The sequence below is a fragment of the Heloderma suspectum genome, chromosome 3 (genome assembly GCF_057233095.1).
Source record: "Heloderma suspectum isolate Gila_16-S chromosome 3, 16-S_ref, whole genome shotgun sequence".
Taxonomy (NCBI): Eukaryota; Metazoa; Chordata; class Lepidosauria; order Squamata; family Helodermatidae; genus Heloderma; species Heloderma suspectum.
Genome location: NC_139460.1, coordinates 56,314,797 through 56,337,322, shown reverse-complemented (window position 1 = coordinate 56,337,322; position 22,526 = coordinate 56,314,797). Strand labels below are relative to the sequence as shown.

The window sequence follows — 22,526 nt, the reverse complement described above, 5'->3', positions numbered from 1 at the left end:
GCATGCGCCTACGTCCATTGTTAACCCCAACATTACATCTCCCTTCCCCATAGGATTCAGTTTAAAGCCCTCCTGATGAAGTTCTTCATGCTGTGGCCAAACACATTCTTCCCATCCTTTGTGAGGTGCAACTCGTCCCTTGCCAACAGCCCATCTTCCAGGAAGTATAGCCCGTGGTCCCGGGATCCAAATCTCTCACGTCGGCACCACCTTCGTAGCCAGTCATTCACCCGGAGTATTTTTCGTTCCCTTTCTATCCCTTTAACTACTGGAAGGATGGATGAGAAAACTATCTGGGCTCCAAAGTTCTTGAGTTTCCTTCCCAAAGCTTCAAAGTCTGACGTGATCTCTTCGTAGCTCCGCTTGGCGGTATCATTTGTTCCCACATGGATGAGAAGAAAGGGATACCTGTCAGTGGGCTTTATGAGTGCAGGCAACCTTTCAGTCACGTCTCTAATTCGTCCTCCCAGGAGACAACATACCTGGTGAGTCCATGGGTCTTCGTGACATACTTGGGTCTCGATCCCACGCAGCAAGGAGTCTCCCACTACTACCACTCTTCTTCTTGTTGTAGGCCTGGGTTTCATCGCCTCTGTTTGACGGACCTTCAGCCTCTTGCTCACTCTCATGTAGGTTCCCCTCTGATTCTTCCTCTGCAGGCTGTCCTCCAGTCTCATCCGCAAGTACCTGGAATTGGTTCCACAGCTCCACTGCTTCCACTGGTGCAGAGTGGCGTCTAGTTCTTCTTCTCCTAACTGTCACCCTTTTCCAAGGAGTATCCTCTACTGCATTTTTCCTCACCTCAGCATTTCCCACTTCTGCCTCAGCTTGCTGTTGCTCTTCAAGCTTCTGGTCTTCACTTTGCTGCTGTAGTTCCCCCATTCTGTCCAAGAACTCTTCATGTTCTCTTATTCCCCGGAGGGTCAACAGTCGCCACTCCAGTCCTCTTACTTTTTCTTCGTGATCAACTTGCACTTGTTGCAGGTGTAGGCCATGTTGTTCTCAGGCAAGAAAACAAACATTGCACACACCTTGCAGGTCAGGTCACCACCACTGGAGAGTCCTGACCTTCCATTGCCTCTTTTCCCTTTTTGTGTCTAGCTTTATGATTGTTCTAGACTAGCCTGTGCCTGCTCCTCTATTCAGTAGAGGTTAAAAGCAGAGTCCCACTGGTGTGGAAGTGTGTGTTACAAGACAAATAAATGGGGAAAAGTTAGTTAAAAAATAAAATAAAATAAAAAATGAAAAAAAATGTTAGGGGCCTCCCCCTTGACCTCCCCTGGCCAACTCCTGTTTGCTCCCCGTTTGCTCACTCTGGTCGCTCGGTCTCTGGGAGCTTGCTTGCTTCTGTAGTCCCTGGACCAGCTGGAGCAGCTTGCTCTGCTCAGCTGGAAGGTGGGAAACAGATGTAACGAGAAGCCAGGAATCCTGGCTTGCTCAAACACACAGCACATTCACTTCAGCTTCACTCCTCCCTTTGCATGAGAGTGTAAAACAAACTAGGCAGGGATAACATAGCATGACATCGGAACCAAGGACAAAGATAATTTATTGTGCCCAAACAAGCCAGGATTGTAAGCTAGCTTTTAACCAAGAAGAGTGGAATTATATAGTTGGAAGGGCCCTTGGAGGTCATCTTATAGTCCAAGCCCCTGCTCAATGCAGATCTGTAAGGTAACCTGCTAATTTGGCCGCTACAAGTATAAAAGTGTACTTCCTTATAATCAGTATCTGGGTCAGTGAGTGCTGGAACAGGTTCCCACACACTTCCAAAAACAGGTGGTCTGCATAGTCAGCTTTGATGGTATTGACCTGCTTCAGGGTGGGCAGACTTATGCTAGCCACATTCTTGCCCCTAAAAGGTGATCAGTGCTGTCAAAGCTGACGGTGCCAAACATCTGATAGGCAGGTGCACGTATGTCTCTCCCTGCAGTGAGTACACCACTCACTGTAGTGAGCAAGGGTCAGACTCACCTGTGCCTTCCTTCCTTAAGTCCTATTCATCTGTAGTCCATTGTCATGGCTTTGTTGTCAAGATGCCCACTAAATGGTGGGCCTCTATGTGGAAATGTGATCTTTAATGTCAGGCCTGCTGAGTCCCTTGTTTTAGCATGAGGCGGGGTGGTTCCTAAGCATATAAATAGATCTGAGATGAGGATAGGGATCTGCATAATGGCCAGTGACATTGGGTCTCTAGAGGAAGAGAAAGTCTTTTATACAGTACAAAATGGGAAGTGGCTTATTGAGGGTGGAGGTCTTCCAGGTGAAATGTCACAGGATCCCAGACCCAGTCTATTAATATCTCCTCCCATGCAGCTTTACATCTCTGTTATTCATGCCAGCAAGAGTTCAGGAGAAGGTATAAACATGGAAAATTACTACAGATTGCAATAAATAACAGTGCAAGAATGAGCCGTACTCCTTGACATCGTATATCCACTGTATTACAGTGAGACCTTGTGATTATCCAGTTTAGAAATGTAATATTATTCTTACATTTTAGATGAGTCATTATTTTACCACAGGGGAACTGGGGCTGTCAGAAAATTACTTGCTCTAGATCACTGAGTTTAACCCTGGCTGAACAGTATTTTGTTTAGTGCCCCAATGCAGCAGAGACAATCCATGTATAGAAGCAGCTTTCTGTTGGTGGATCTCCTTCTGGATTTGGAACATCACAAACCACAGGGTGCTGAAGGTCAGTTCCTCTTGCTTGGATCCATGTAGCGAAGATGCACTGATATGTTCGAGTGCTGGATTGGACTGCACATAAGAAAAGGTGCACTCGATTAGACCAAAGGCCTGTCTAGTCCAGCATTCTGTTCACATAATGACTAACCAGATGCCTATGGGAAGTCTACAAGCCTATGTGAGCACAATAGCATTTTCCCACTCATATTCCCCAGCAACTGATATTCAGAAGCACACAGCTTTTGATACTGGAGGTAGCATATAGCCATCATGACTAGTAGCTATTGATAGGCTTATCCTCGATAAATTTGTCTAATCATTGCCTTTTAAAGTCATCCAAGCTAGTGCCCATAACTATGTCTTGGGATAGGAAAAAAGGTGGGATATAAATGCAGTCCTGACTTGGATTCCTGCATTGAGCAGGGGGTTGAACTCGATGGCCTTGTAGGCCCCTTCCAACGCTACTATTCTATGATTCTATGATACAGAATTCAGTATTTTGACTATGCACTGTGTTAAGTACTTTCTTTTATCAGTCCTGAATGTTGTTCTTGTTATTATTATTTCCACTACCCAGCTTCATTGGATGATCCTGGGTTGTACCTGCTTTTGCCACACCACACATAATTTGAAAGCCAACGTGGTGTAGTGGCTAGAGCATTGGACGGGGAGCTGGAGATCCGGATTCTAGTCCCCACTTGGCCATGGAAGCTCACTGGGCGACTTTAGGCCAGTCATAGACTCTCAGCCCAACCTACCTCACAGGGTGGCTGTTGTTGTGAGGATAAAATGGAAAGGAGGACGATAATGTAAGCTGTGCTGGGTTCCTTGCAAGAGGAAAAAAGGTGGGATATAAATGCAATAAAAAATAAATAATTTTGCACACCTCTGTCATGTCTCCTGTTACTTGCCTTTTTTAAAGCTAAAGAAGGCCCAATGTTGTAACCTTTCCTCATAGAGGAAATTACTCCAGCCATTTGATAATTTTGGTTGCTCTTTTCCATACCCTTTTCAGCTCTACAATATCCTTTTTGAGGTGCAGTGACTAGAACCATAGATATTATTCCAAGTGTGGCATCATAATTTGAATATAGGCATAATACTAGCAATTTTATTTTTGATTCCTTTCCTAATGATCCCCAACATAAAATTTGCCTTTTATGCAGGTACCACATACTGTTTCAACATTTTCATCCAGCTACCTACCACAAAATATTGGTTGTTTAGTCACCACCAGTTCAGAACCCATCAGTTCATATGTGATGTTAGGACCTTTTGGCCCCAATGTGCATCACTTGCATTGAACCATATTTGCCATTTTAATGCCCTTTTTCCCAGTTTGGACTGATCCTTTTGGAGCTCTTCACAATCCCTTTTTATTTTAACCACCGTAAATAATTTGGTATCATCAGCAAACTTGGCCACCTCGCTGCACATCCTTAATTCCAAATCATGTGTGAAGATTGTAAAAAGCACTGGTCCCAGTACAAATTATTGTGGGACTACACTGCTTACATCCCTCCATTTCAAGAACTGACCATTTGTTCTCGTAGTGCCAAACATCTATGTTGTGGGGGAAGGAAAATAGGGCAATAAATGAATTGTAATAACTTAATTAGGCTAAGTTTCATTCCCCCACCTGCGACAACTTTTAAAAAAAGCATCTAGTAAAAAAAATCTTAAGGTTTTTGTTTTAAGTGGTTAGGTGACGACTAATCCATCTGTCAGTTTGAGTTTCCTGTGCTTTCTTCCTATGTTTTGCATAGGGGAAAAAACAATCACGCTGTGTACAACTGACATAACAGCTGAAAAGCCTCCAGAAAGCCGTGTTAATTTCAACATCCTTAGCTCAACAGTTCAGTTGCAGTTCAGCAGAGAACGGATCAACCTGAATCTTAAGAATTTTCACCTGAATCTTAACAATTAATCTACAAACAGTTTTATAGGTAAATGGAAATGCAGTGTTTCCATGGAAATATAACTAAAGACCACTGTGAAGAATTACTAAGCAAAAAAGGAAAAAATGGAAGTTTTCTAATACGAGACAGCGAGAGCATACCAGGAGTCTTGTGCCTTTGTGTTTTGTAAGTATTTCCCTTTTTATGTAAACTGGTTATCTTGCTTCTTGCTTTTGGAAAGAATGGCTCCAATCCAGTGAAACTTAGTTTTGCCTCAGTTAAAGATGTCAAACATAAGCCAAGGTTGATATAAACGGCTCATAAGGATGACTAGCTTTCTATGGATTGGGCCCGAACTGTTGGGGATTTTAAGGAAGGCATTTTTAAAAGAATGGGTGGGAAAAAGTTTTTCCATATATAGTCCCATATACATATATAGTCCCAGGTGTGAATGTGTCTGCATGAAACCGATTCTGTTTTTATTATAAGATGCATTTTACGTCAGGCCCAGACTGAAAAGTGAGATAAATATTACATAAATATATAGTACTATATATGATATTTTAATAGGAATACGTTAAAAAAAATCCACCATGTTACATCTCCAAGCTAAATCAACAGCCTCCTTACAGATTCATGGTCAATGGAACTTAAACCCTCTCTACACAAAAGGTTTGATGGAAATCTTAGAGATACGTTCTCCAGCTGGGTTGCTGATGGATTCATACCTCACTCATATGATAGCATACCAGTCTCTACGAGCTCTTCTCCAATGCATATGTAGTGTAGGAGCAGCACCTTTTTAGATATGCGAGACCACAGCCTGAAGGTATTTTGGATCATGGCAATTGTAGCCAATATTGATCTCAATGGACCATTGATCTTGATCAGTATAAAGAAGCTCATACCTGTAAATACTATTGGAAAATTAGCTACACTTATTCTGCTGTATTGAATTATGGCTTTTCTCTAAAGTGGCTGTTCTAATTTGTCAATTTTCACATTGTAGAAAAAGGACACTAACGATATATCCTAATGAATGGAAGTACATAACTAGGCAAAGATAGTGCTACCTTGCATTCAAGGTTTTTCTTCTCATATCTGTTCAGGACTCCTTATTTGATTCAGCAGATGGCAATAGGGATTGCTACCAAGCCCAGCTACCCTAAGAAGACAGTTCATGTGCACTTTTCTAGAAAACTGCAAAACTAAATATAGCAGTCGTTAGATTATCTTTACTAGAGGTAATGGGGAATTTACCAGCGGCAATTACAGACCATCTCTAGCATAAAGTGAAAACAGGTAAGAACCACTTCCCTGGTAGCCTACACAGCCATTTCTCCCTGTATGAACTGGATGAGTTTTTATGTCCTAACCCACAGACCTAAATCAGTATGATTCTTCAACATATATGAATATCCCAGCAATCTCACAAATAATAAACATAGCATTTATTAATGTTTTCCATTCTAAAAACCAGTTATGAACAGCGGATCTACACTTACCGAATCTTCAGGAAACATAATGGGCATTTTATGATCCAGGTAAGAAAATGCCTATGTCTGTTAAGTAAAATAATTTAATAAGTATGCTCCTGCTAATTTATTCCTTATGCTACCACCTAAAATTCACAGAAAAATACATTTAACCAAATATTTTGAGACTTGTATGCTATGTTGCATAACCCTTTTCATTTAACTATTTTAAAAACTAAAATGACTTTGGATGAGTTTATTTTCAGGTATCTACTCATTCTAAATCTTGGTGGCAGCCCACTCCTGATAGCCTGAATTCTGACTACCTTAGAACTGTGCAAAGGGTCAGTTTTTAGGTGTTAACCCCCCCAAAAAAAAACTATTATGTGACAGCTGCATTTTCACAGTGCTGTGCTTGTTATAATTTTCTCTGAAATGTATCTGTTCCCTTGGGGTGGGAAAGAATTATTATTTATACATTTTATAATGTAATGATATTTAGCATCAATCTACTCATTTTGCAGACTTCTGAAGGCACTCCAAAACAGGACTTCCAAACTTTAAAGGATATAATTACTACCTATGAAAAACCAAATCAGGGGCTAGTAATCAACTTGCGTTATCCTGTAAATAGATCTACATATCATGAAGGATATCAGAATGTCTATGCATCTAGAGACGGAACATATCTGATTCCTGGTAAGAGGTGTATGTACAAATACACATGACATATGATGAATACTACATAATGATTCTGTCATACAGGAAAGAACACAGGGATTTGTTTTTGTATTTAAAACAAATAAAAGCAATGATCAGTTATATGGGAGATGTCTAAAGTTTTCAGTAGAGTCTTGCTTAGAAATAAAATTGCCTTTCTTAATAGAAAATGATGAACTAAGGTTAGCATGATGAAGTAGTTAAGAGTACTTGACTAGCATTGGGGAGATCTGGGTTCAAATCCCCACCCAACCATGAAGTTCACATGACATGGACGAGTAATTATCTTTCAGCCTAACGTACCTCAGAGGACAGCTTCAAGGATAAAATCAGGGATGGGGACTCACCATAGAGTTTCTCAGAGGAAGAGTGGAATTAAAATGTAATAGAATACATTATAAAATCATACAACAAAAGTATAAACTATTAGAAAACATGCATTAACAGACATGCCCCTCAGAAATTTCCAAAGAATTTGAAAATGCTTTAAAAATCATTAGGGCTAATTTGGAAAAAGTACTGAAGCCTTTATGAGCTTCAGTCATTACACAATTTAAAACTTTTTGGGTAATTAAAAAGGAACATCTTTTTAATCAAGCAGCAGATTGTTTTATTGTTATTTTTTATACAAATACACACAAAAACCAAGTGTGGCATACACCATCTTAGAGCAATCCCCTTTCTCTCACATATACGAGGGAATGCTTCTTCCAAAATGGTATCTGCTATGAAATGTATGCATATAATCTACAAACAAGATGTTTTTTGTTCAAAGTTCATATGCACATTTATAAAGACGTAATCAATAAGTTAATTGATCTAAATTTATCCAATTAATCAACTGAACTGGGTCACAGCACTATCTAATGGTGCAATCCTATGCATGTTTAGACAGAAAAAAAGTCTTACAATTCCCAGCTTGCTAGCTGGGGAATGCTGGAAGTTGTAGGAATTTTTTTCTGTCTCAACATGCATAGGATTGTGCCCTAAAATAACTTTTTATAGTTAAAACGTTTATAGTTTATATAGTTTAAAAGCTGCATAGTTTGTATCAACTTACGGAATAATATAGTTCTTAAATAATTATTATAAAATGTTTATAGCAATATTGACAAATTATCTGAATGAAATATTACATAAATATATTCACTCAGAGGCCGTTTTTATGAATAGGAGGATCCATAATGAAAATAATACTTTTATGTACTTTTATAGCACAACAAACCAGTTGTTTTCCGGGCCAAATTCAAGGTGTTGGTTTTGACCTTTAAAACCCTATATGGTTCCGGCCCAGCCTATCTTAAGGAGCGCCTCCAGCAACACCAGACAGGCCGCTTAACAAGATCAGCCTCGGATGGCCTTCTCTCTGTCCCATCAGCCAGGACAGCTAGACTGGTGGGGACGAGGGAGAGGGCCTTCTCTGTGGTGGCCCCCACTCTGTGGAACTCCCTCCCTAGGGAACTCCGTCATGCCCCCTCTTTAATGAGCTTCCGTCGTGCATTAAAAACGTGGTTGTTCAGGCAGGCATTTGGGGTGGGTTAGGGTATTTTTTTTTAAAAAAATTTATGGTAAAATTTTACTGTTTTAAATTGTTTATGGTGGGTTGTACATCGCCCAGAGTGGCTGGGTGACCAGTCAGATGGGCGATTAATAAATTTAATAAATAAATAAATAAATAAATACTATGCATGCTCATTCTGAATTACATCCCATTAAAATCAATGGGACTTACTCTCAGGTAAGTGTGTATAGGATTGTAGCCATAAAGGGCAATCCTATACATATTTTCAGGGTTAAGTGAGTATACGATTGCAGCTTAATTAGTTTAATTAATCAAACTAAAGAAGAAACACTTTTGGTTTTTTTAGATGCTGAAAAAGCATTTGACAATCTTGAGTGGCTTTTTCTGTTCTGTTACTATTCATTAAGCTCAAGGCCTTGGAGCTAATAATGAAATGTCAGTATGGGAATATCTAAGATTTAAAATTTACCTTGAATATGAATATTCAGGAGAATTGTTTTGAAATGACAACAAGGCAGTATATTCCACCTGTAAAAAATCATAAAATGTTTGTTTCTCAATCTGCTGGAAAAGTAAAAATAAGTGAGGTGATTTCTACTATATGTGGTGGGTTTGTTCATTAGCCAAAAAGACTAGAAGATAAAAGCATGGATGAATCTTCAAATATTCAATAAGATAGTCCCCTTTATATTTGTGTCAGTCTAGCAGACTGTGGCTGCTATAGTCCCTTACACAAAATATTAGAAGCAATCAAACATACCTAATATAAAGGAATAGATTAAAAAACTGTGGGATTATGCCATAACGGCTGAAGTATCTAATTATACAAGAGTGTAAGAAATCAGACAAAACTGAGTAACTATAATCCTAACTGGCTACTGTGTATTATTCTTTGTAAATCTATTGTAAATCCCAGCTTATAACATTGCTTTGATGTTATATAGTTACTTTGACTATAACTCTGTAAGTTAAATTTGGCTTATTTATATGCTTTCAATCTTATTGCATAGAAATCTTTTAAAGTACTATGTTTAATTTGCAATCTGATAGATTTTATTGTAATCCGGCCTTGGGGGGGGGGGGTCCTCCCAAAGGCAAGCAGTGTGGTGCTACTGGCTCCAGTTGGAAGGCAAAAATTAACTAAAATTGGAAAGCCTCCTTTGCATGAGCAGAAATGCCTTCCACTCACACTATAGGCTCTTTGAGTCCAAATCTATATCCATAATTAAAATAAATGCTTTATTTATACTTAACTTTCTATATCAAGATCTATCTACCTTTATTCATACATAGGTTATAAATATTAGGTTAGATCCAAAGGCTCCCTTCCTCTGAAGGAAAGAGTTTACCTTTGACAGACTTGCAAGAAACTTGTGTATTACACAAACATAACTTGAGAAGCAGCTAGAATATGTAGGAGTGAAAAGATAGTTCAAGTCATAATCCTATAGGTTGCGCCCTCAATGACTGTAAGCCCCTGAACTCAGAGATTTACAATCATCCTATGCAGGGCGGGAGGAGCAGTGAAGGCCATTTTCGCCTTCCTGTCCTCCTGCACTTGTTAGACAGGCTTTTCAGCCCATTTTGCTGGGGCGCTTCAGAAGGGGAGGGAAGGAGGCCGGAGAGGCCTCAGGAGAGCTCATAGCCTGGCCTCCCCATTCTCCTTCCTTCCCTCCCCACCCACCCAAACACCCCCTTTCCCCCTGTCTGAGGTCGGGTTTCTGACTTTGGAGAGGTGGCCAGCGCGGTTATTTCCGCACCAGATACAAGGGGGAGGAGGTTAGATCTCTGAGCACTGTCTCTGACCTTGGAGCTGGGAAACCCAAGTATTCTATGGACCCTCAGACACTGCCTGGGGGCCACAGGATTGCTCCCTCAATCCCATTTCTGGGTCCCATAGCTGGCCAGAAAGGTGAATATGGTCCTGTGGGAAGCAGGTACCCACAGGATCAAACCTAGGTAACAGATCAGATGTTCAGGATAGCATGAGTGCAAAATGAGTTTGAACGTGAGAATTTGAGGGGGGGGGGAAGCTGTGCATGGGACCACTGATAAGTGATCAAGCACATCCTTTGCATTCCTGGGTTCAATCCTTGGTATTTCCAGTTACAGGATATCAAATAACAAGGGCTAGGGAAGAACTGTGTCTGAGATATTGAGGTGCCAGTCAGAAAGCTAATGCTGAGCTAGATAGACTAACAGTATGACAATATAATGTTGCTTCATATTTACTGCAAGTCTGAGAGAAGCAGCTGTTTTAAGTCTAGTTGTATTATTACAGCATGCTATTCCTTAGGCTGTATCATATTGCTTCTGTTCCTAGTAGAACTGTTAGCAGCAAGCAAGTGAAGGCAGTTAATTGCTGATAATCAATCACCCATTTTCTTACAAAAAAATGGAATTCTATATTACAAATTGGCACTCAAAAGTATGGGGTACATCATCATAAATGATTCCATTAGTTTTTTTCGTTGGAAAATAACCTATTTAGGCACTGTTTTATAATAGTAAAGAGAGGCAAAGGTTGTTTATTTATTATGTTTCTATACCACCCATTAGCTGAAGCTCTCTAGGCGGTTTACAAGACAAAGCTTCAAACCATGAAATACAATAGCGTAGTAAAACATAATATAAAACCATAAGTTTAAAACAGAATAAAACCAAAGTAGTGACCAAGATAAAAGCCAGCAGCTGTGCAAAGAGCGAAAAACGCACTAATACATTTTTTAAACTGAAAGGTTTAAAAGACTGGGAAAAGAAAAAAAAGGTCTTCACCTGGAGCAGAAAAGACCACAATGCAGGCCCCAGGTGAGCCACTTTCGGTAGGGAATCTGTAGGGAATCTGTAGGGCTGGAAAAGATACATACAGCTGCTGGAACAGGAAAGCACGAACTACTGACTGTGGAAGACTGGCAAGGAAGTCTGGAATATAAGGGTTACAGAGACCTTAGCTGGAATTACACATTATACTGACATCATGTGTCTAAAAACCTCAATTGCTCTTTTCTCTAAAGAAAGCATCAAGAGGGGGCAACCTCCAGGAGTAAAAGCTAGTGGTGGAAGGGATAAGCATCCCAACCACTGCTTCTCCATGGCAGATCTCTCTCTCATTTTTATAATTTTATTATATTTTTAATCCATCCAATAGCAAAGTTCACACGTACTGCTATCTCGTTTGACTTACCTCGCTTGTAAAAAAACAAACAAAACCCACCACCAACCCCCCAAACATTTTTTATTCTCTTCCTCTTACACAGGGTATTGGTATATGTACCTATCCTAATGCTGCTTTGCAGAGTCCACTGAGCATTGGCATCTTAGGACACAAGTGTCCATGTGATGTGTAGTCCCAGCCTCTTCACTGTGTGGAATATTTCATTGTGTTGTATACCTTCTCATTCTGCAATGTTCAGTTTCAGTCAACAGTAATTATTCCAGTACAAACTATCACATCTTCTACTTTGAGCCTGCCAATAAAATATTCTTTTGGGGTGCTTCCCGAGAGTGGGGTCCAGATCAGAAGGCACTGTGCAGCTATTCCATCTTTTCTTACTTAACAGATTTTCCATGATTAGAAAAAAGATGGAAGTGAGGGAAAAGCATAGGAGGGCTATGAATGGAAGACTGAAGTCCCATAGAATACTATGAATGAGGTAGAACAATGGTGCAATAACAGATTTGCCTGGAAGTGCACTTCCTCTACGCAAGAATAAGAAAAATAATCAAATTTACCTTTCCTCCCCCAGAAACTGAAGACAATGATTATGTTGATGTCTTGCCTGAGTGATCTGGCTGAGAGACCATTGATTTCTCATGACTTGCTTTGTCTCAATTTGCTCCATTTTAGTATGGGAATTAGTCTTTTCAGTGGGTCACATCCATGCTGATTGGATCTTCTGTTCATTTGATTGGATTCTCAGTTAATTTATGCTGTGAATAGTACTGTGACACACCTAATGCTACCACTTGCTTGCTTGGTTCATTTGCCTCACTTTGTAAAAACAAATAACCCCCTATTTTTTAAAGAAAATCCTTCTGTACTCAGGGTGTATATATTTATATCTATGTGTCTATCCATTTAAGTAGCCATTTCATGTACTTGATGAAGTGGGCTCTGCTGCAGAAAAGCTTATGCCACAATAAATTTGTTAGCCTTTAAGGTGCCACAGTACAGTTATATTTCCATTTTAACAGAATATATTAGGACTTGTTAGGTGAACTTGCTTCATCAGTAGTGACACATCTTTAGCCATTTCATGTTTGCAACTGAATAAAAATGTCTGCTGGATTTTAAAAATATACTCACTAGTTTATTTAGGGATTTACTGCACAACTACTGTTGGAACCAGTAAGGTAAACACAGTAGGATTATGGCTGAAATGTTAAACATACCTAAGTCCCATTGAAATAATTTGGGTGTAGGTTTTAACATAACCCAGAATGCAGACTAAAGTTCTACACATTACTGCTGACACTATGTTGTAGAATATGTAAACTTTACATTGTAAAGCTTTTCACAAACTCTTCTCTTGGATAGCAGCTTAGTACCTGTCAGTAGACTGAAAGCTGTATACATACTATTAAATTATAACATTGTCTAAACTATATCATTTGATCCTGATGATATATGTGAAAAATTATACAAGATTTCATTATCACAAAGTATAATGTTTTTAATAGGTTCTCAGAGAGAGTATTTTAGAGTTGTCATTGTGCTTGGTTCATACATCTTTATGGGTTAAGTCAGAGGCTTCCCTAATTTCCACAGGACTTCAAGCTGTGCTCTGGAATGCTACAGCAATGCACACATTTTAAGTGTGATTGTTGCAAGTGGCTATTTTATGTTTTCCTGCTCTACATTAATGATGCATTCTGGGAACTGTTTTCAAAGGTTTGTTTTTTCATTCTCCACCCCACAACAGGGGGAAAAAGGTGCATTAACACCAAGCGCTTAGTGCAAAGTTTCCTTTGAGAGCTTACTTAGCTAAACAAGGAGCAACTTACAATCTAGTCTAGTCAGTTTCACTAGTTCATTGACATGACTGTACCTAGGGAGAGACCAAGGAAACAGGCCATTTTTGTTCTACAGCAAAATTCTGCCTCTCCTCCCTTAGTATAGTTACCGTGCTACCGATACTAAATCAGTTAGTGTCATTATAACGATAAAAGGGGAAGTTGTTCCAGAAAAATGAAAAAATAATAATTTTATACATAGTCTAGATTACTCTAATTTGCGCTCTTTGGTTGTATTAGATGCAGTTATTCAAGACTTTTTAAAACTTAGCAGAACATAAATAAACCACGAGGTACATGCTTAAATACATGAAAGGACTATAGTAAGACCCTCACAATCTGAGCCTCACAAATAGCCAAATCCATTATCTGCTCCTATAGAACTCTAACAGTATTGTGCATTTGTGATCCACTTGCACAATATGGCCTTTACCCAACTCACTCAGCCTGTAGCCCCTCTGTGTTACCTGACAAGAAGCTTGCTAAACCTCCTCCCAAGTTTAAAAAGCCACTTGTGATGTGACACAGTAGAATTGTGGGTCAGGAAGAAAGCTCTGTTGCTTGAGTGCATGTGCACACACATAAACAAAATGCATGGACACACATAACACAGGGTGGCTTGTCTGGCCACTTTGGCCACTTACCTACTTTGACGTCCTTTCAATGCCAAGCAAAGACCTTTTTCTTTTTCCATGCTTTTAAATCTGACGTGTTTTGATTCCGCTGACTACTTTTATGCTGCTTTGTGTTTTATGTTTGCTGACTGCTTTTATGTTGCTCTTTTAAATTGTGGTGGTCTGTGTTTGATTTTTTTTTTAATTGTAATTTTAAATTTGTTGTAAGACACCCTGAAAACCTGGGTGGCCTGTTGCAATGCGAAATATAAATCCTTAAAATAAAGGACTTTATCCTTAAATACAACTGGATTTATTCATTCAACATTCCTGTTTATGATGATTTTCAGCTATTTGAATTTCTTGACCTTGTTTTTCATTTAGAGAAATAATATTATACTGTGTTTGCAGGAAAGACATCCCTAGTGGTAGAAAAGGAACTGGGATGCCAAAGTTTGCACATTATTTCATGCAGCGAAGATATATTATTTTAAGATCCTCAGAATCACCAGTTTTTCCTGTTTTTATGATGAAGCTTCACACTTCACAAAAACTAGTATGAGGTTGGAATGGTGATCCAAGAAAACCAGATGTTAAGACTGTGAGGTTTTGGGGTGGAACTATACTTATAAAACTGGAAGGAACATCAAAGGTCATCTAGTTTAACACCCTGATAATGCATGAATTCTACTACTACAGCATTCATGATAGGCAGACATCCAGCTTCCACTTAAAAACTTCTAATGAAGGAGAGTCCGCCACCTTTCAAGGCAGTGTCTTTCACTGTTGAATAGCTCATACCATCAGGAAGTTCTTCCTAACGAGGCTGTTCGCACATAACGACAACCAATCAGTTTAAAAACCAGAGGGCTGTGGGGGACGCTACCTGCAGCACACCTGCCTCATTTTAGTGCACAACCCAAATTGGCTCGTTCATACCTTGTGCAGCATAACGTGCGAACCCAGACCACTAAACAACCTAGCAGTTAACCCAGAAACAAAGCAGGGGTTATCTGCTCTTGTTTAGCCCCTAAAAATCAACCCAGCAGTCTTTGAAGAGCTAATTGTGGGTTGTGCTGTAAAGCAGAAGAGGCAGGTGCATCCCTGACAACCTATCAGTTTTTAAACCAATGGGCTGTTGTTACGTGCGAACAAGATCAATGTTTTGTCTAATACTTTTTTCTTGTTACTTAAACACATCAGTTCAAAGTCTAACTTCTGGAGCAACAGAAAACAAATTTGCCCAATTGACTGTATGACATCTTTTCAAATATTTGCAGATGGCAATCATATCAGCTCTTAACTATCTCTTCTCCAGACTAAACATGCCAAACTCCTTCAAATCTTCCTCAAAGGACTGGGTCTCTGGACGTCTCACCATTTCTGTTGCCCTCCTTTGCTGTTTGCTGCCCAAAATTCAGCCTCAAGTCAAGTTCTCTGCCTTTCCCTCTGTAACAAATAGAAAAACATATCCTGTTTTCTGATATCATAACTCTGTGGTGATGATGACCACAGTTCACATAACTGGTCACTGCTGATGGGGAAACCTACACCATAATGATATCAGGACACAGGCATTTTCTACTAGAGGAGCTCCTTTTTCAGCTTACCCAAACTTTGCAGATACTACATAGCATGTTAGAAGCTGATGGAAAATATCTTGGCACCCAGCTTACACAGGATTTAACACTTTCATGTTGGTTGATTATATTAGTGATACTATATCCCTTTAATAAGACATTTGTAGTACACAGGAAATAGCAGTTGATAGCAATTCTGGCTGCCTCTACCTGTTTCCTCCAGAATAAGTATGGGTGAGAAATTCATTTGGTTCGCATTTTAATGTCAACTTACTAAATTCGCACCTCTTGAACCAGAATGCAATTAATATTGCTTAATTTTACTATGTAGTTTGCAAATGAAAAAATAATATTATAGGGAAAAGTGCACACAAAACTATATATGTTAGGGGAAAGTGTGCACAAAAACATGTATTAGGAGGAATCATTTGCAAAAAATGTGTACATTGGGAAAAATGGATAAATGCTTATTAGGAGAAATGCACACATTTCTTTTCCCCTTCATGGATCACTGCCTTCTTGTGGCGAAGGGGCTTGCGTAACTCAGCGAAGCCATAAGCTATGTCATGCAGGGCCACCCAAGACGGACAGGTCATGGCAGAGTTCTGACAAAATGTGGTCCACTGGAGAAGGAAATGGCAACCCACTCCAGTACTCTTGCCAAGAAAACCCCATGGAACGTATCACAAGGCTAAAAGAGATGATGCCGGAAGATGAGCCCCTCAGGTCAGAAGGTGTCCAGTATACTACTGGGGAAGAGCAGAGGGAATTTCCAAGTAGCGCCAGAAAGAGTAAAGCAGCTGGGCCAAAGCCGAAAGGACACTAAGCTGTGGATGTGTCTGGTGGTGAAAAGAAAGTCTGATGCTGTAAAGAACAATATTGTTTAGGAACCTGGAATGTCAGATCAATGAATCAAGGTAAGTTGGAGGTGGTCAAACATGAAATGACAAGATTGAACATCGACATCTTGGGAATCAGTGAACTAAAATGGACAGGCATGGGCAAATTTAATTCAGGTGACCATTGTATCTACTACTGTGGGCAAGAATCCCTGAGAAGAAATGGAGTAGCACTCATAGTCAACAAAAGGGTGGGAAAAGCAGTACTGGGGCACAATCTCAAAAACGATAGAATGATCTCAGTACGAATCCAAGGCAAACCATTCAACATCACAGTAATTCAAGTCTATGCCCCAACCACTGAGGACGAGGTTGCTCAGTTCTATGAAGACCTACAACACCTTCTAGAACTAACACCAAAAAAAGATGTCCTCTTCATCATAGGGGATTGGAATGCTAAAGTAGGAAGTCAAGGAATCACCGGGATAACAGGCAAGCATGGCCTTGGTGTACAAAATGAAGCAGGACAAAGGCTAATAGAGTTTTGCCAAGAGAACACGCTGATCATAGCAAACACTCTTTTCCAACAGCACAAGAGGCGACTCTACACATGGACGTCACCAGATGGTCAATATCGAAATCAGATTCATTATGTCCTTTGCAGCCAAAGATGGAGAAGCTCTGTACAGTCAGTAAAAACAAGACCTGGAGCTGACTGTGGCTCAGATCATGAGCTGCTTCTTGCAAAATTTCGGCTTCAATTGAAGAACGTAGGGAAAACCACTAAACCATTCAGGTATGACCTAAAGCATATCCCTTATGAATATACAGTGGATGTGACGAATAGATTTAAGGGATTAGACCTGATAGACAGAGCGCCTGAGGAACTATAGACTGAGGTCCGTCACATTGTTCAGGAAGCAGCAACTAAATCCATCCCAAAGAAAAAGAAATGCAAGAAAGCCAAGTGGCTGTCTGATGAGGCTTTACAAGTAGCAGGGGAAAGAAGGGAAGCGAAAAGCAAGGGAGAAAGGGGAAGATATATCCAACTGAATGCAGAGTTCCAGAGAACAGCAAGGAGAGACAAGAAGGCCTTCTTAAATGAACAATGCAAAGAAATCAAGGAAAACAATAGAATGGGTAGATTAGAGATCTTTTCAAGAAAATCGGAGATATCAAGGGAACGTTTTGTGCAAAGACGGGCATGATAAAGGACAAAGAAGGCAGGGACATAACAAAAGCAGATGCGATTAAGAAGAGGTGGAAAAAATACACAGAAGAACTATACAGGAAAGATCTTAACGTCCCTGATAGCCATGATCGTGCGGTCACTGAACTTGAGCCAGACATCCTAGAGAGTGAAGTCAAGTGGGCCTTAGGAAGCATTACTAACAACAAAGCTAGCAGAGATGACAGTATTCCAGCTGAGCTATTTAAAATCCTAAAAGATAATGCTGTTGAAGTGCTGCACTCAATATGCCAACAAATTTGGAACACTCAACAGTGGCCAGAAGAGTGGAAAAGGTCAGTTTACATTCCAATTCCAAAGAAGGGCAATGCCAAAGAGTGTTCAAACTACCGCACAATTGCGCTCATTTCACATACCAGCAAGGTGATGCTCCAAATCCTACAAGCTAGGCTTCAGCAGTATGTGAACCGAGAACTACCGGAAGTACAAGTTGGGTTTCGAAGAGTCAGAGGAACTAGAGAACAAATCGCCAACATTCGCTGGATCATGGAGAAAGCAAGAGAATTCCAGACAAATTTCTATTTCTGCTTCATTGACTATGCTAAAGCCTTTGATTGTGTGGTTCACAACTAACTCTGGCAAATTCTTAAAGTGATGGGAGTACCAGACCACCTCACCTGTCTCCTGAGAAACCTGTATGAGGGTCAAGAAGCAACAGTAAGAACCGGACATGGAACAACCAATTGGTTCCAAATTGGGAAAGGAGTACAACAAGGCTGTATATTGTCACCCTGCTTATTTAATTTATATGCAGAGTACATCATGGGAAACGCCGGGCTGGATGAATCACAGGTCGGAATTATGAATGCTGGGAGAATTATCAACAACCTCAGATACGCAGACGATACCACCCTCATGGCAGAAAGCGAAGAGGATCTCAAGAGCCTCTTGTTGAAGGTGAAAGTGGAGAGTGCAAAAGATGGTTTGAAACTCAACATTAAAAAAACTAAGATCATGGCATCGGGCCCCATTACTTCCTGGCATATAGAAGGCGAAGAAATGGAAGCAATGACAGATTTTACTTTCTTGGGCTCCAAGATCACCGCAGATGGTCACTGTAGCCATGAAATTAAAAGACGCTTGCTCCTTGGGAGGAAAGCTATGGCACAACTAGACAGCATAGTAAGAAGCAGAGACATCACCTTGCCAACAAAGGTCCGTCTAATCAAAGCTATGGTTTTCCCAGTAGTAATGTATGGCTGTGAGAGCTGGACTATAAGGAAGGCTGAGCGCCGAAGAATTGATGCTTTCGAACTGTGGTGCTGGAGAAGACTCTTACGAGTCCCCTGGACTGCAAGGAGATCAAATCATTCCATCCTAAAGGAAATCAACCCTGACTGTTCATTGGAAGGACAGATACTGAAGCTCAAATATTTTGGCCACCTAATGCGAAGAGAAAACTCCCTGGAAAAGACCCTGATGCTGGGAAAGATTGAAGGCAAAAGGAGAAGGGGACGGCAGAAGATGAGATGGCTAGATAGCATCACCGATGCAATGAATATGAACTTGAGCACACTCCGGGAGAGAGCGGAGGACAGGAAGGCCCGGCGTGCTATGGTCACGAAGAGTTGGACACAACTTAACGACTGAACAACAAGTGGGTTTTAGCACTGCCAGTTAACACAATCACAGAATCACAGGGTTGGAAGGGGGGTGTTTAACAAGTGCTTAAGGATTCTAACAGCCTAATGTTGGGGGAAGAGGGGAGCCCTTTGTTGTTGCTATTGTTAAACAATTGGAAGTCAGAAACCTTTGCTAGAATCTATTGCAAATCATCCAGAAATCTATCAGTAGACCCCAGTTTAACTCCTGCAGACCTCTAGTCAGCCTATAGAAATTAGTATTCTGAACCTATCATATTTGTATTGGGCCACACAGGATTACCACGCATAGATAATATACAGTTTCTGGATGAAAATAGTAATAAAGATATCAGATTATAATTGTGCATGGCCTGGCGGATGGGAATGAACATGGTCTCTTTCTTCATTAGTCTGCTGTAGCAAAAGTGATGAAGAGTCCTGTGGTACCTTAAGGACTAACACATTTATTCTGGCATCAGCTTTTCTAGACTAGTGCACACCTCCTTAGATTTTTTTAATTTCATTTTTATACTGCCCGATAGCCGAAGCTCTCTGGGCGGTTCACAAAATTAAAACCACAAAAATACAACAAAAAATACAATATAAAATATAATAGATTAAAGCTGCAGAATGAAATACAATCAGTGCAGATATTTAAAACACAAGAGTAGATTTAAGACAGCAGAGCTAAAAAAAAAAAAAAAGGAATGCTAAAATGCTACAAATGCCTGAAAAAATAAAAAGGTCCTCACCTGGCACTGGAAAGAGTACAGCATAGGCGCCAGGTGAACCTCTCTAGGGAGTTCATTCCACAACTGGGGTGCCACAGCAGAAAATGCTTTCTCCCTGGTAGCCACCTACCTTACCTCTTTACCTCTTGAAGATGATCTTAGGGTCTGGACAGGTATGTATGGGAGATTCATGAAGTAGGAAGACATATATATATATATATATATATATATGGGTATTTGGGATGGGGTGCGTGGGTTACACAGTGGGACTAACACAAGGTATCAATGGGTATATCACGCTTTTGTGGAAAGCACAAAAGAATACAAGACCCAATCAGAGTAAGCATAAAGATCACCTCGAAAAGTTACTATAGCACAACCTTCCCCAACCATTGCCCATGCTGGCTAAGGGATGTAGTCCAACACATGTGGAGAGCGCCAGATTGGGGAAGGCTGGTATTGCATATATAAAGCTACATAACACTAGAAGTGAGTAAATTACTATCTTTAGTGAGAAAACCATTCCTGTATTTTAGGTTCTAGTTTCACAATACTGTGTTTGTAGAATCTGTTACCACAACAGACTCTTTATGGTGGCACATCTTTCGCATCATGGTTTTTCGATACTTCGCTCCCTGAGTATCACACTCCCCAATGGACCCAGATAGTCTAACAGCACAATCCTACACATATCAACTTAGAAGCAGGGCTAGCCCTGCTATTAGGCAAGGTGAGGATTTGGGGCGAGCAACTAATTGTTAGTTAATTAGATATTATTATATTTTTACTGCCAGGTATGGGGAGAGGTGCTTGTGGGATTTTCTGCTTCATGTGTCCAAATAACTTCCCTGGCTTTGGGTACTATGTCGCGATGCACCCTGGTTTGGGTGCTTGTTGCGGGGTGAGGCGCCATTTGATACTCCGTCTCAGGCAGCAAAGTATCTTAGCCCAGCCCTGCTCAGAAGTTTGTTGTTGTTCAGTCGTTCAGTCGTGTCCGACTCTTCGTGACCCCATGGACCATAGCATGCCAGGCCTTCCTGACCTGCGCTCTATCCCGGAGTGTGCTCAAGTTCATATTCATTGCATCGGTGATGCTATCTAGCCATCTCATCCTCTGCCGTCCCCTTCTTCTTTCGCCTTCAGTCTTTCCCAGCATCAGGGTCTTTTCCAGGGAGTTTTCTCTTCGCATTAGGTGGCCAAAATATTTGAGCTTCAGCTTCGGTATCTGTCCTTCCAATGGGCAGTCAGGGTTGATTTCCTTTAGGATGGACTGATTTGACCTCCTTGCAGTCCAGGGGACTCATTAAGAGTCTTCTCCAGCACCACAGTTCGAAATTTAGCACAGCTCAGAAGTTTCGCCCTATTAAATTCAAGGGAACCTACTCCCAGGTAAGCATAAGCATAGGATCGCGCCCTGAATCCCCCAACCCGCCCGTGTAGACGGTCAACGTTGATCAACTCCGATCAGCGAAGCTGTCGCCCAGCCGTACTCGGCGGTTTCATGAGGAAATATCCGCCTCAAGGAAGGAACCGAAACAAAAGAGAAGCGCTCGCGCAGGGCGGCTTCTCCCGCTCCGAAAACCGAACAGGAGGCGCTTCTACGGCACCGTGTTTCCGAACCGCCTCCTGTCCCAACCAACGGCCGTGCGCGGTTTGTTTATCTCTATGGTTTCCCCACTCGAGAGAGACAAGGATACGCTTCGTGTGGCCGGGGCAGTTTTCACCACACGAGCGATGGCTTTCACCACAGACGACGCTAACTAGAACCCCACAGCTGGCCGGCTGCTCCTATACACCTAGCCAACGTTCCTTAGAGAAGCGTACGGGTACTTTGGTTTCTTTCCCACAAGAGTGAACGCTTTCCGCAGAGCAGAGCAGAGCAGAGCAGAGCAGAGCAGAGCACCCCCTCCCCCCGCTCCTGCGTCTTCCCGCTCGCTCGCTCCCAGCATGCACCGGGGTTCGGCGGAGCGGAGGTGGCTTCCGGCCGGTGCCGCTTTCTCGGAGTGGGTGACAGCATCAAAATGGCGGCCAGGGCGCCAAATACGATTTTTTGAGAGACGAAGGCGAGCGCCGTCGCCGTCGCCGTCGCGAGCCGCAGCGAGATGGACGCGTCGGCTTGTATGAAGTCGCTGCTCCTGGCGGCTTCTCAGTACCGGGCTGCGCGCACCCAGCCCAACGCGGCGCTGTTGCAGCGGAGCCTGGAGGTGAGAGACGCCGGTGGGACGGGCCTGCTCGGCGCCCTTTTCGCCTCCGGCCTCATACTGTAGGGCCGGGGGGAGAGGGAGAGAGCGCAGGAAAGGAAGGCCTGGCGTCCTATGGTCCATGGGGTCACGAAGAGTCGGACACGACTGAACAACAACAATTTTAAAAGCTCTTTCCTCGAGCGTTCAACTGGTCGCTGTTTCCTGGACGTTGGCAGAGCTCTTTTGTGCTGTTCTGAATGCCACTTCCCGTTAGGATTCGCTTGCGTTTATCTCCCCGCCCCACAGCACGGTTTGTTTTTGGCATGCCTTGTTTTGAACTGAGAGTGACGCATATGGAAGAGCAATATACAAATAAAATGTTGCTGTCCTGTTCACGCGTATCTGGATCTAATCCCCCACTGAGCACA

The 22,526-nt window shown here is 41.4% G+C and overlaps 3 protein-coding genes across 11 annotated transcripts in view; 2 read left to right on the top strand and 1 right to left on the bottom strand.

Moving 5' to 3' along the window:
- Positions 1-1,526: 1,526 nt before the first annotated feature.
- On the bottom strand, positions 1,527-21,945 carry LOC146349700 (uncharacterized). Of its 5 annotated transcripts, XR_014789059.1 has the most exons (8): positions 21,740-21,945; positions 15,312-15,382; positions 11,082-11,228; positions 8,776-8,834; positions 7,088-7,141; positions 6,095-6,151; positions 3,450-3,518; positions 1,532-2,763 (listed from the first exon to the last, which is right to left on the bottom strand). XR_014789059.1 is itself a non-coding variant. In XM_084843337.1 (5 exons), the coding sequence occupies exons 1-4, from the start codon at positions 21,862-21,864 to the stop codon at positions 8,791-8,793; spliced, it is 387 nt and encodes a 128-aa protein (XP_084699463.1). In that variant the 5' UTR covers positions 21,865-21,945; the 3' UTR covers positions 1,527-2,763; positions 8,776-8,790. The 5 variants fall into 5 exon arrangements, 2 of the variants coding, with proteins under 2 accessions (XP_084699463.1, XP_084699464.1); XR_014789061.1 differs by lacking the exons at positions 3,450-3,518; positions 6,095-6,151 and having other exon boundaries at positions 2,426-2,763; XR_014789060.1 differs by lacking the exons at positions 3,450-3,518; positions 7,088-7,141 and having other exon boundaries at positions 2,427-2,763.
- Positions 2,567-14,236, top strand: LOC146349701 (SH2 domain-containing protein 1B-like). Its single transcript, XM_084843335.1, has 6 exons — positions 2,567-2,698; positions 3,269-3,536; positions 4,458-4,775; positions 6,070-6,133; positions 6,589-6,763; positions 12,053-14,236. The coding sequence occupies exons 3-6, from the start codon at positions 4,642-4,644 to the stop codon at positions 12,091-12,093; spliced, it is 414 nt and encodes a 137-aa protein (XP_084699461.1). The 5' UTR covers positions 2,567-2,698; positions 3,269-3,536; positions 4,458-4,641; the 3' UTR covers positions 12,094-14,236.
- The window catches only part of CIP2A (cellular inhibitor of PP2A), a 38,877-nt gene continuing 37,991 nt past the window's right edge, over positions 21,641-22,526 (top strand). For 2 of the 5 annotated variants that reach the window (XM_084843329.1, XM_084843331.1), the window contains exon 1: positions 21,641-22,119. In XM_084843329.1, the coding sequence (XP_084699455.1) occupies positions 22,018-22,119 (102 nt within the window). In that variant the 5' untranslated portion in view covers positions 21,641-22,017. Of the gene's footprint in view, positions 22,409-22,526 lie in introns of all 5 variants that reach the window. The other 3 variants (XM_084843332.1, XM_084843330.1, XM_084843333.1) reach the window with 3 other exon arrangements.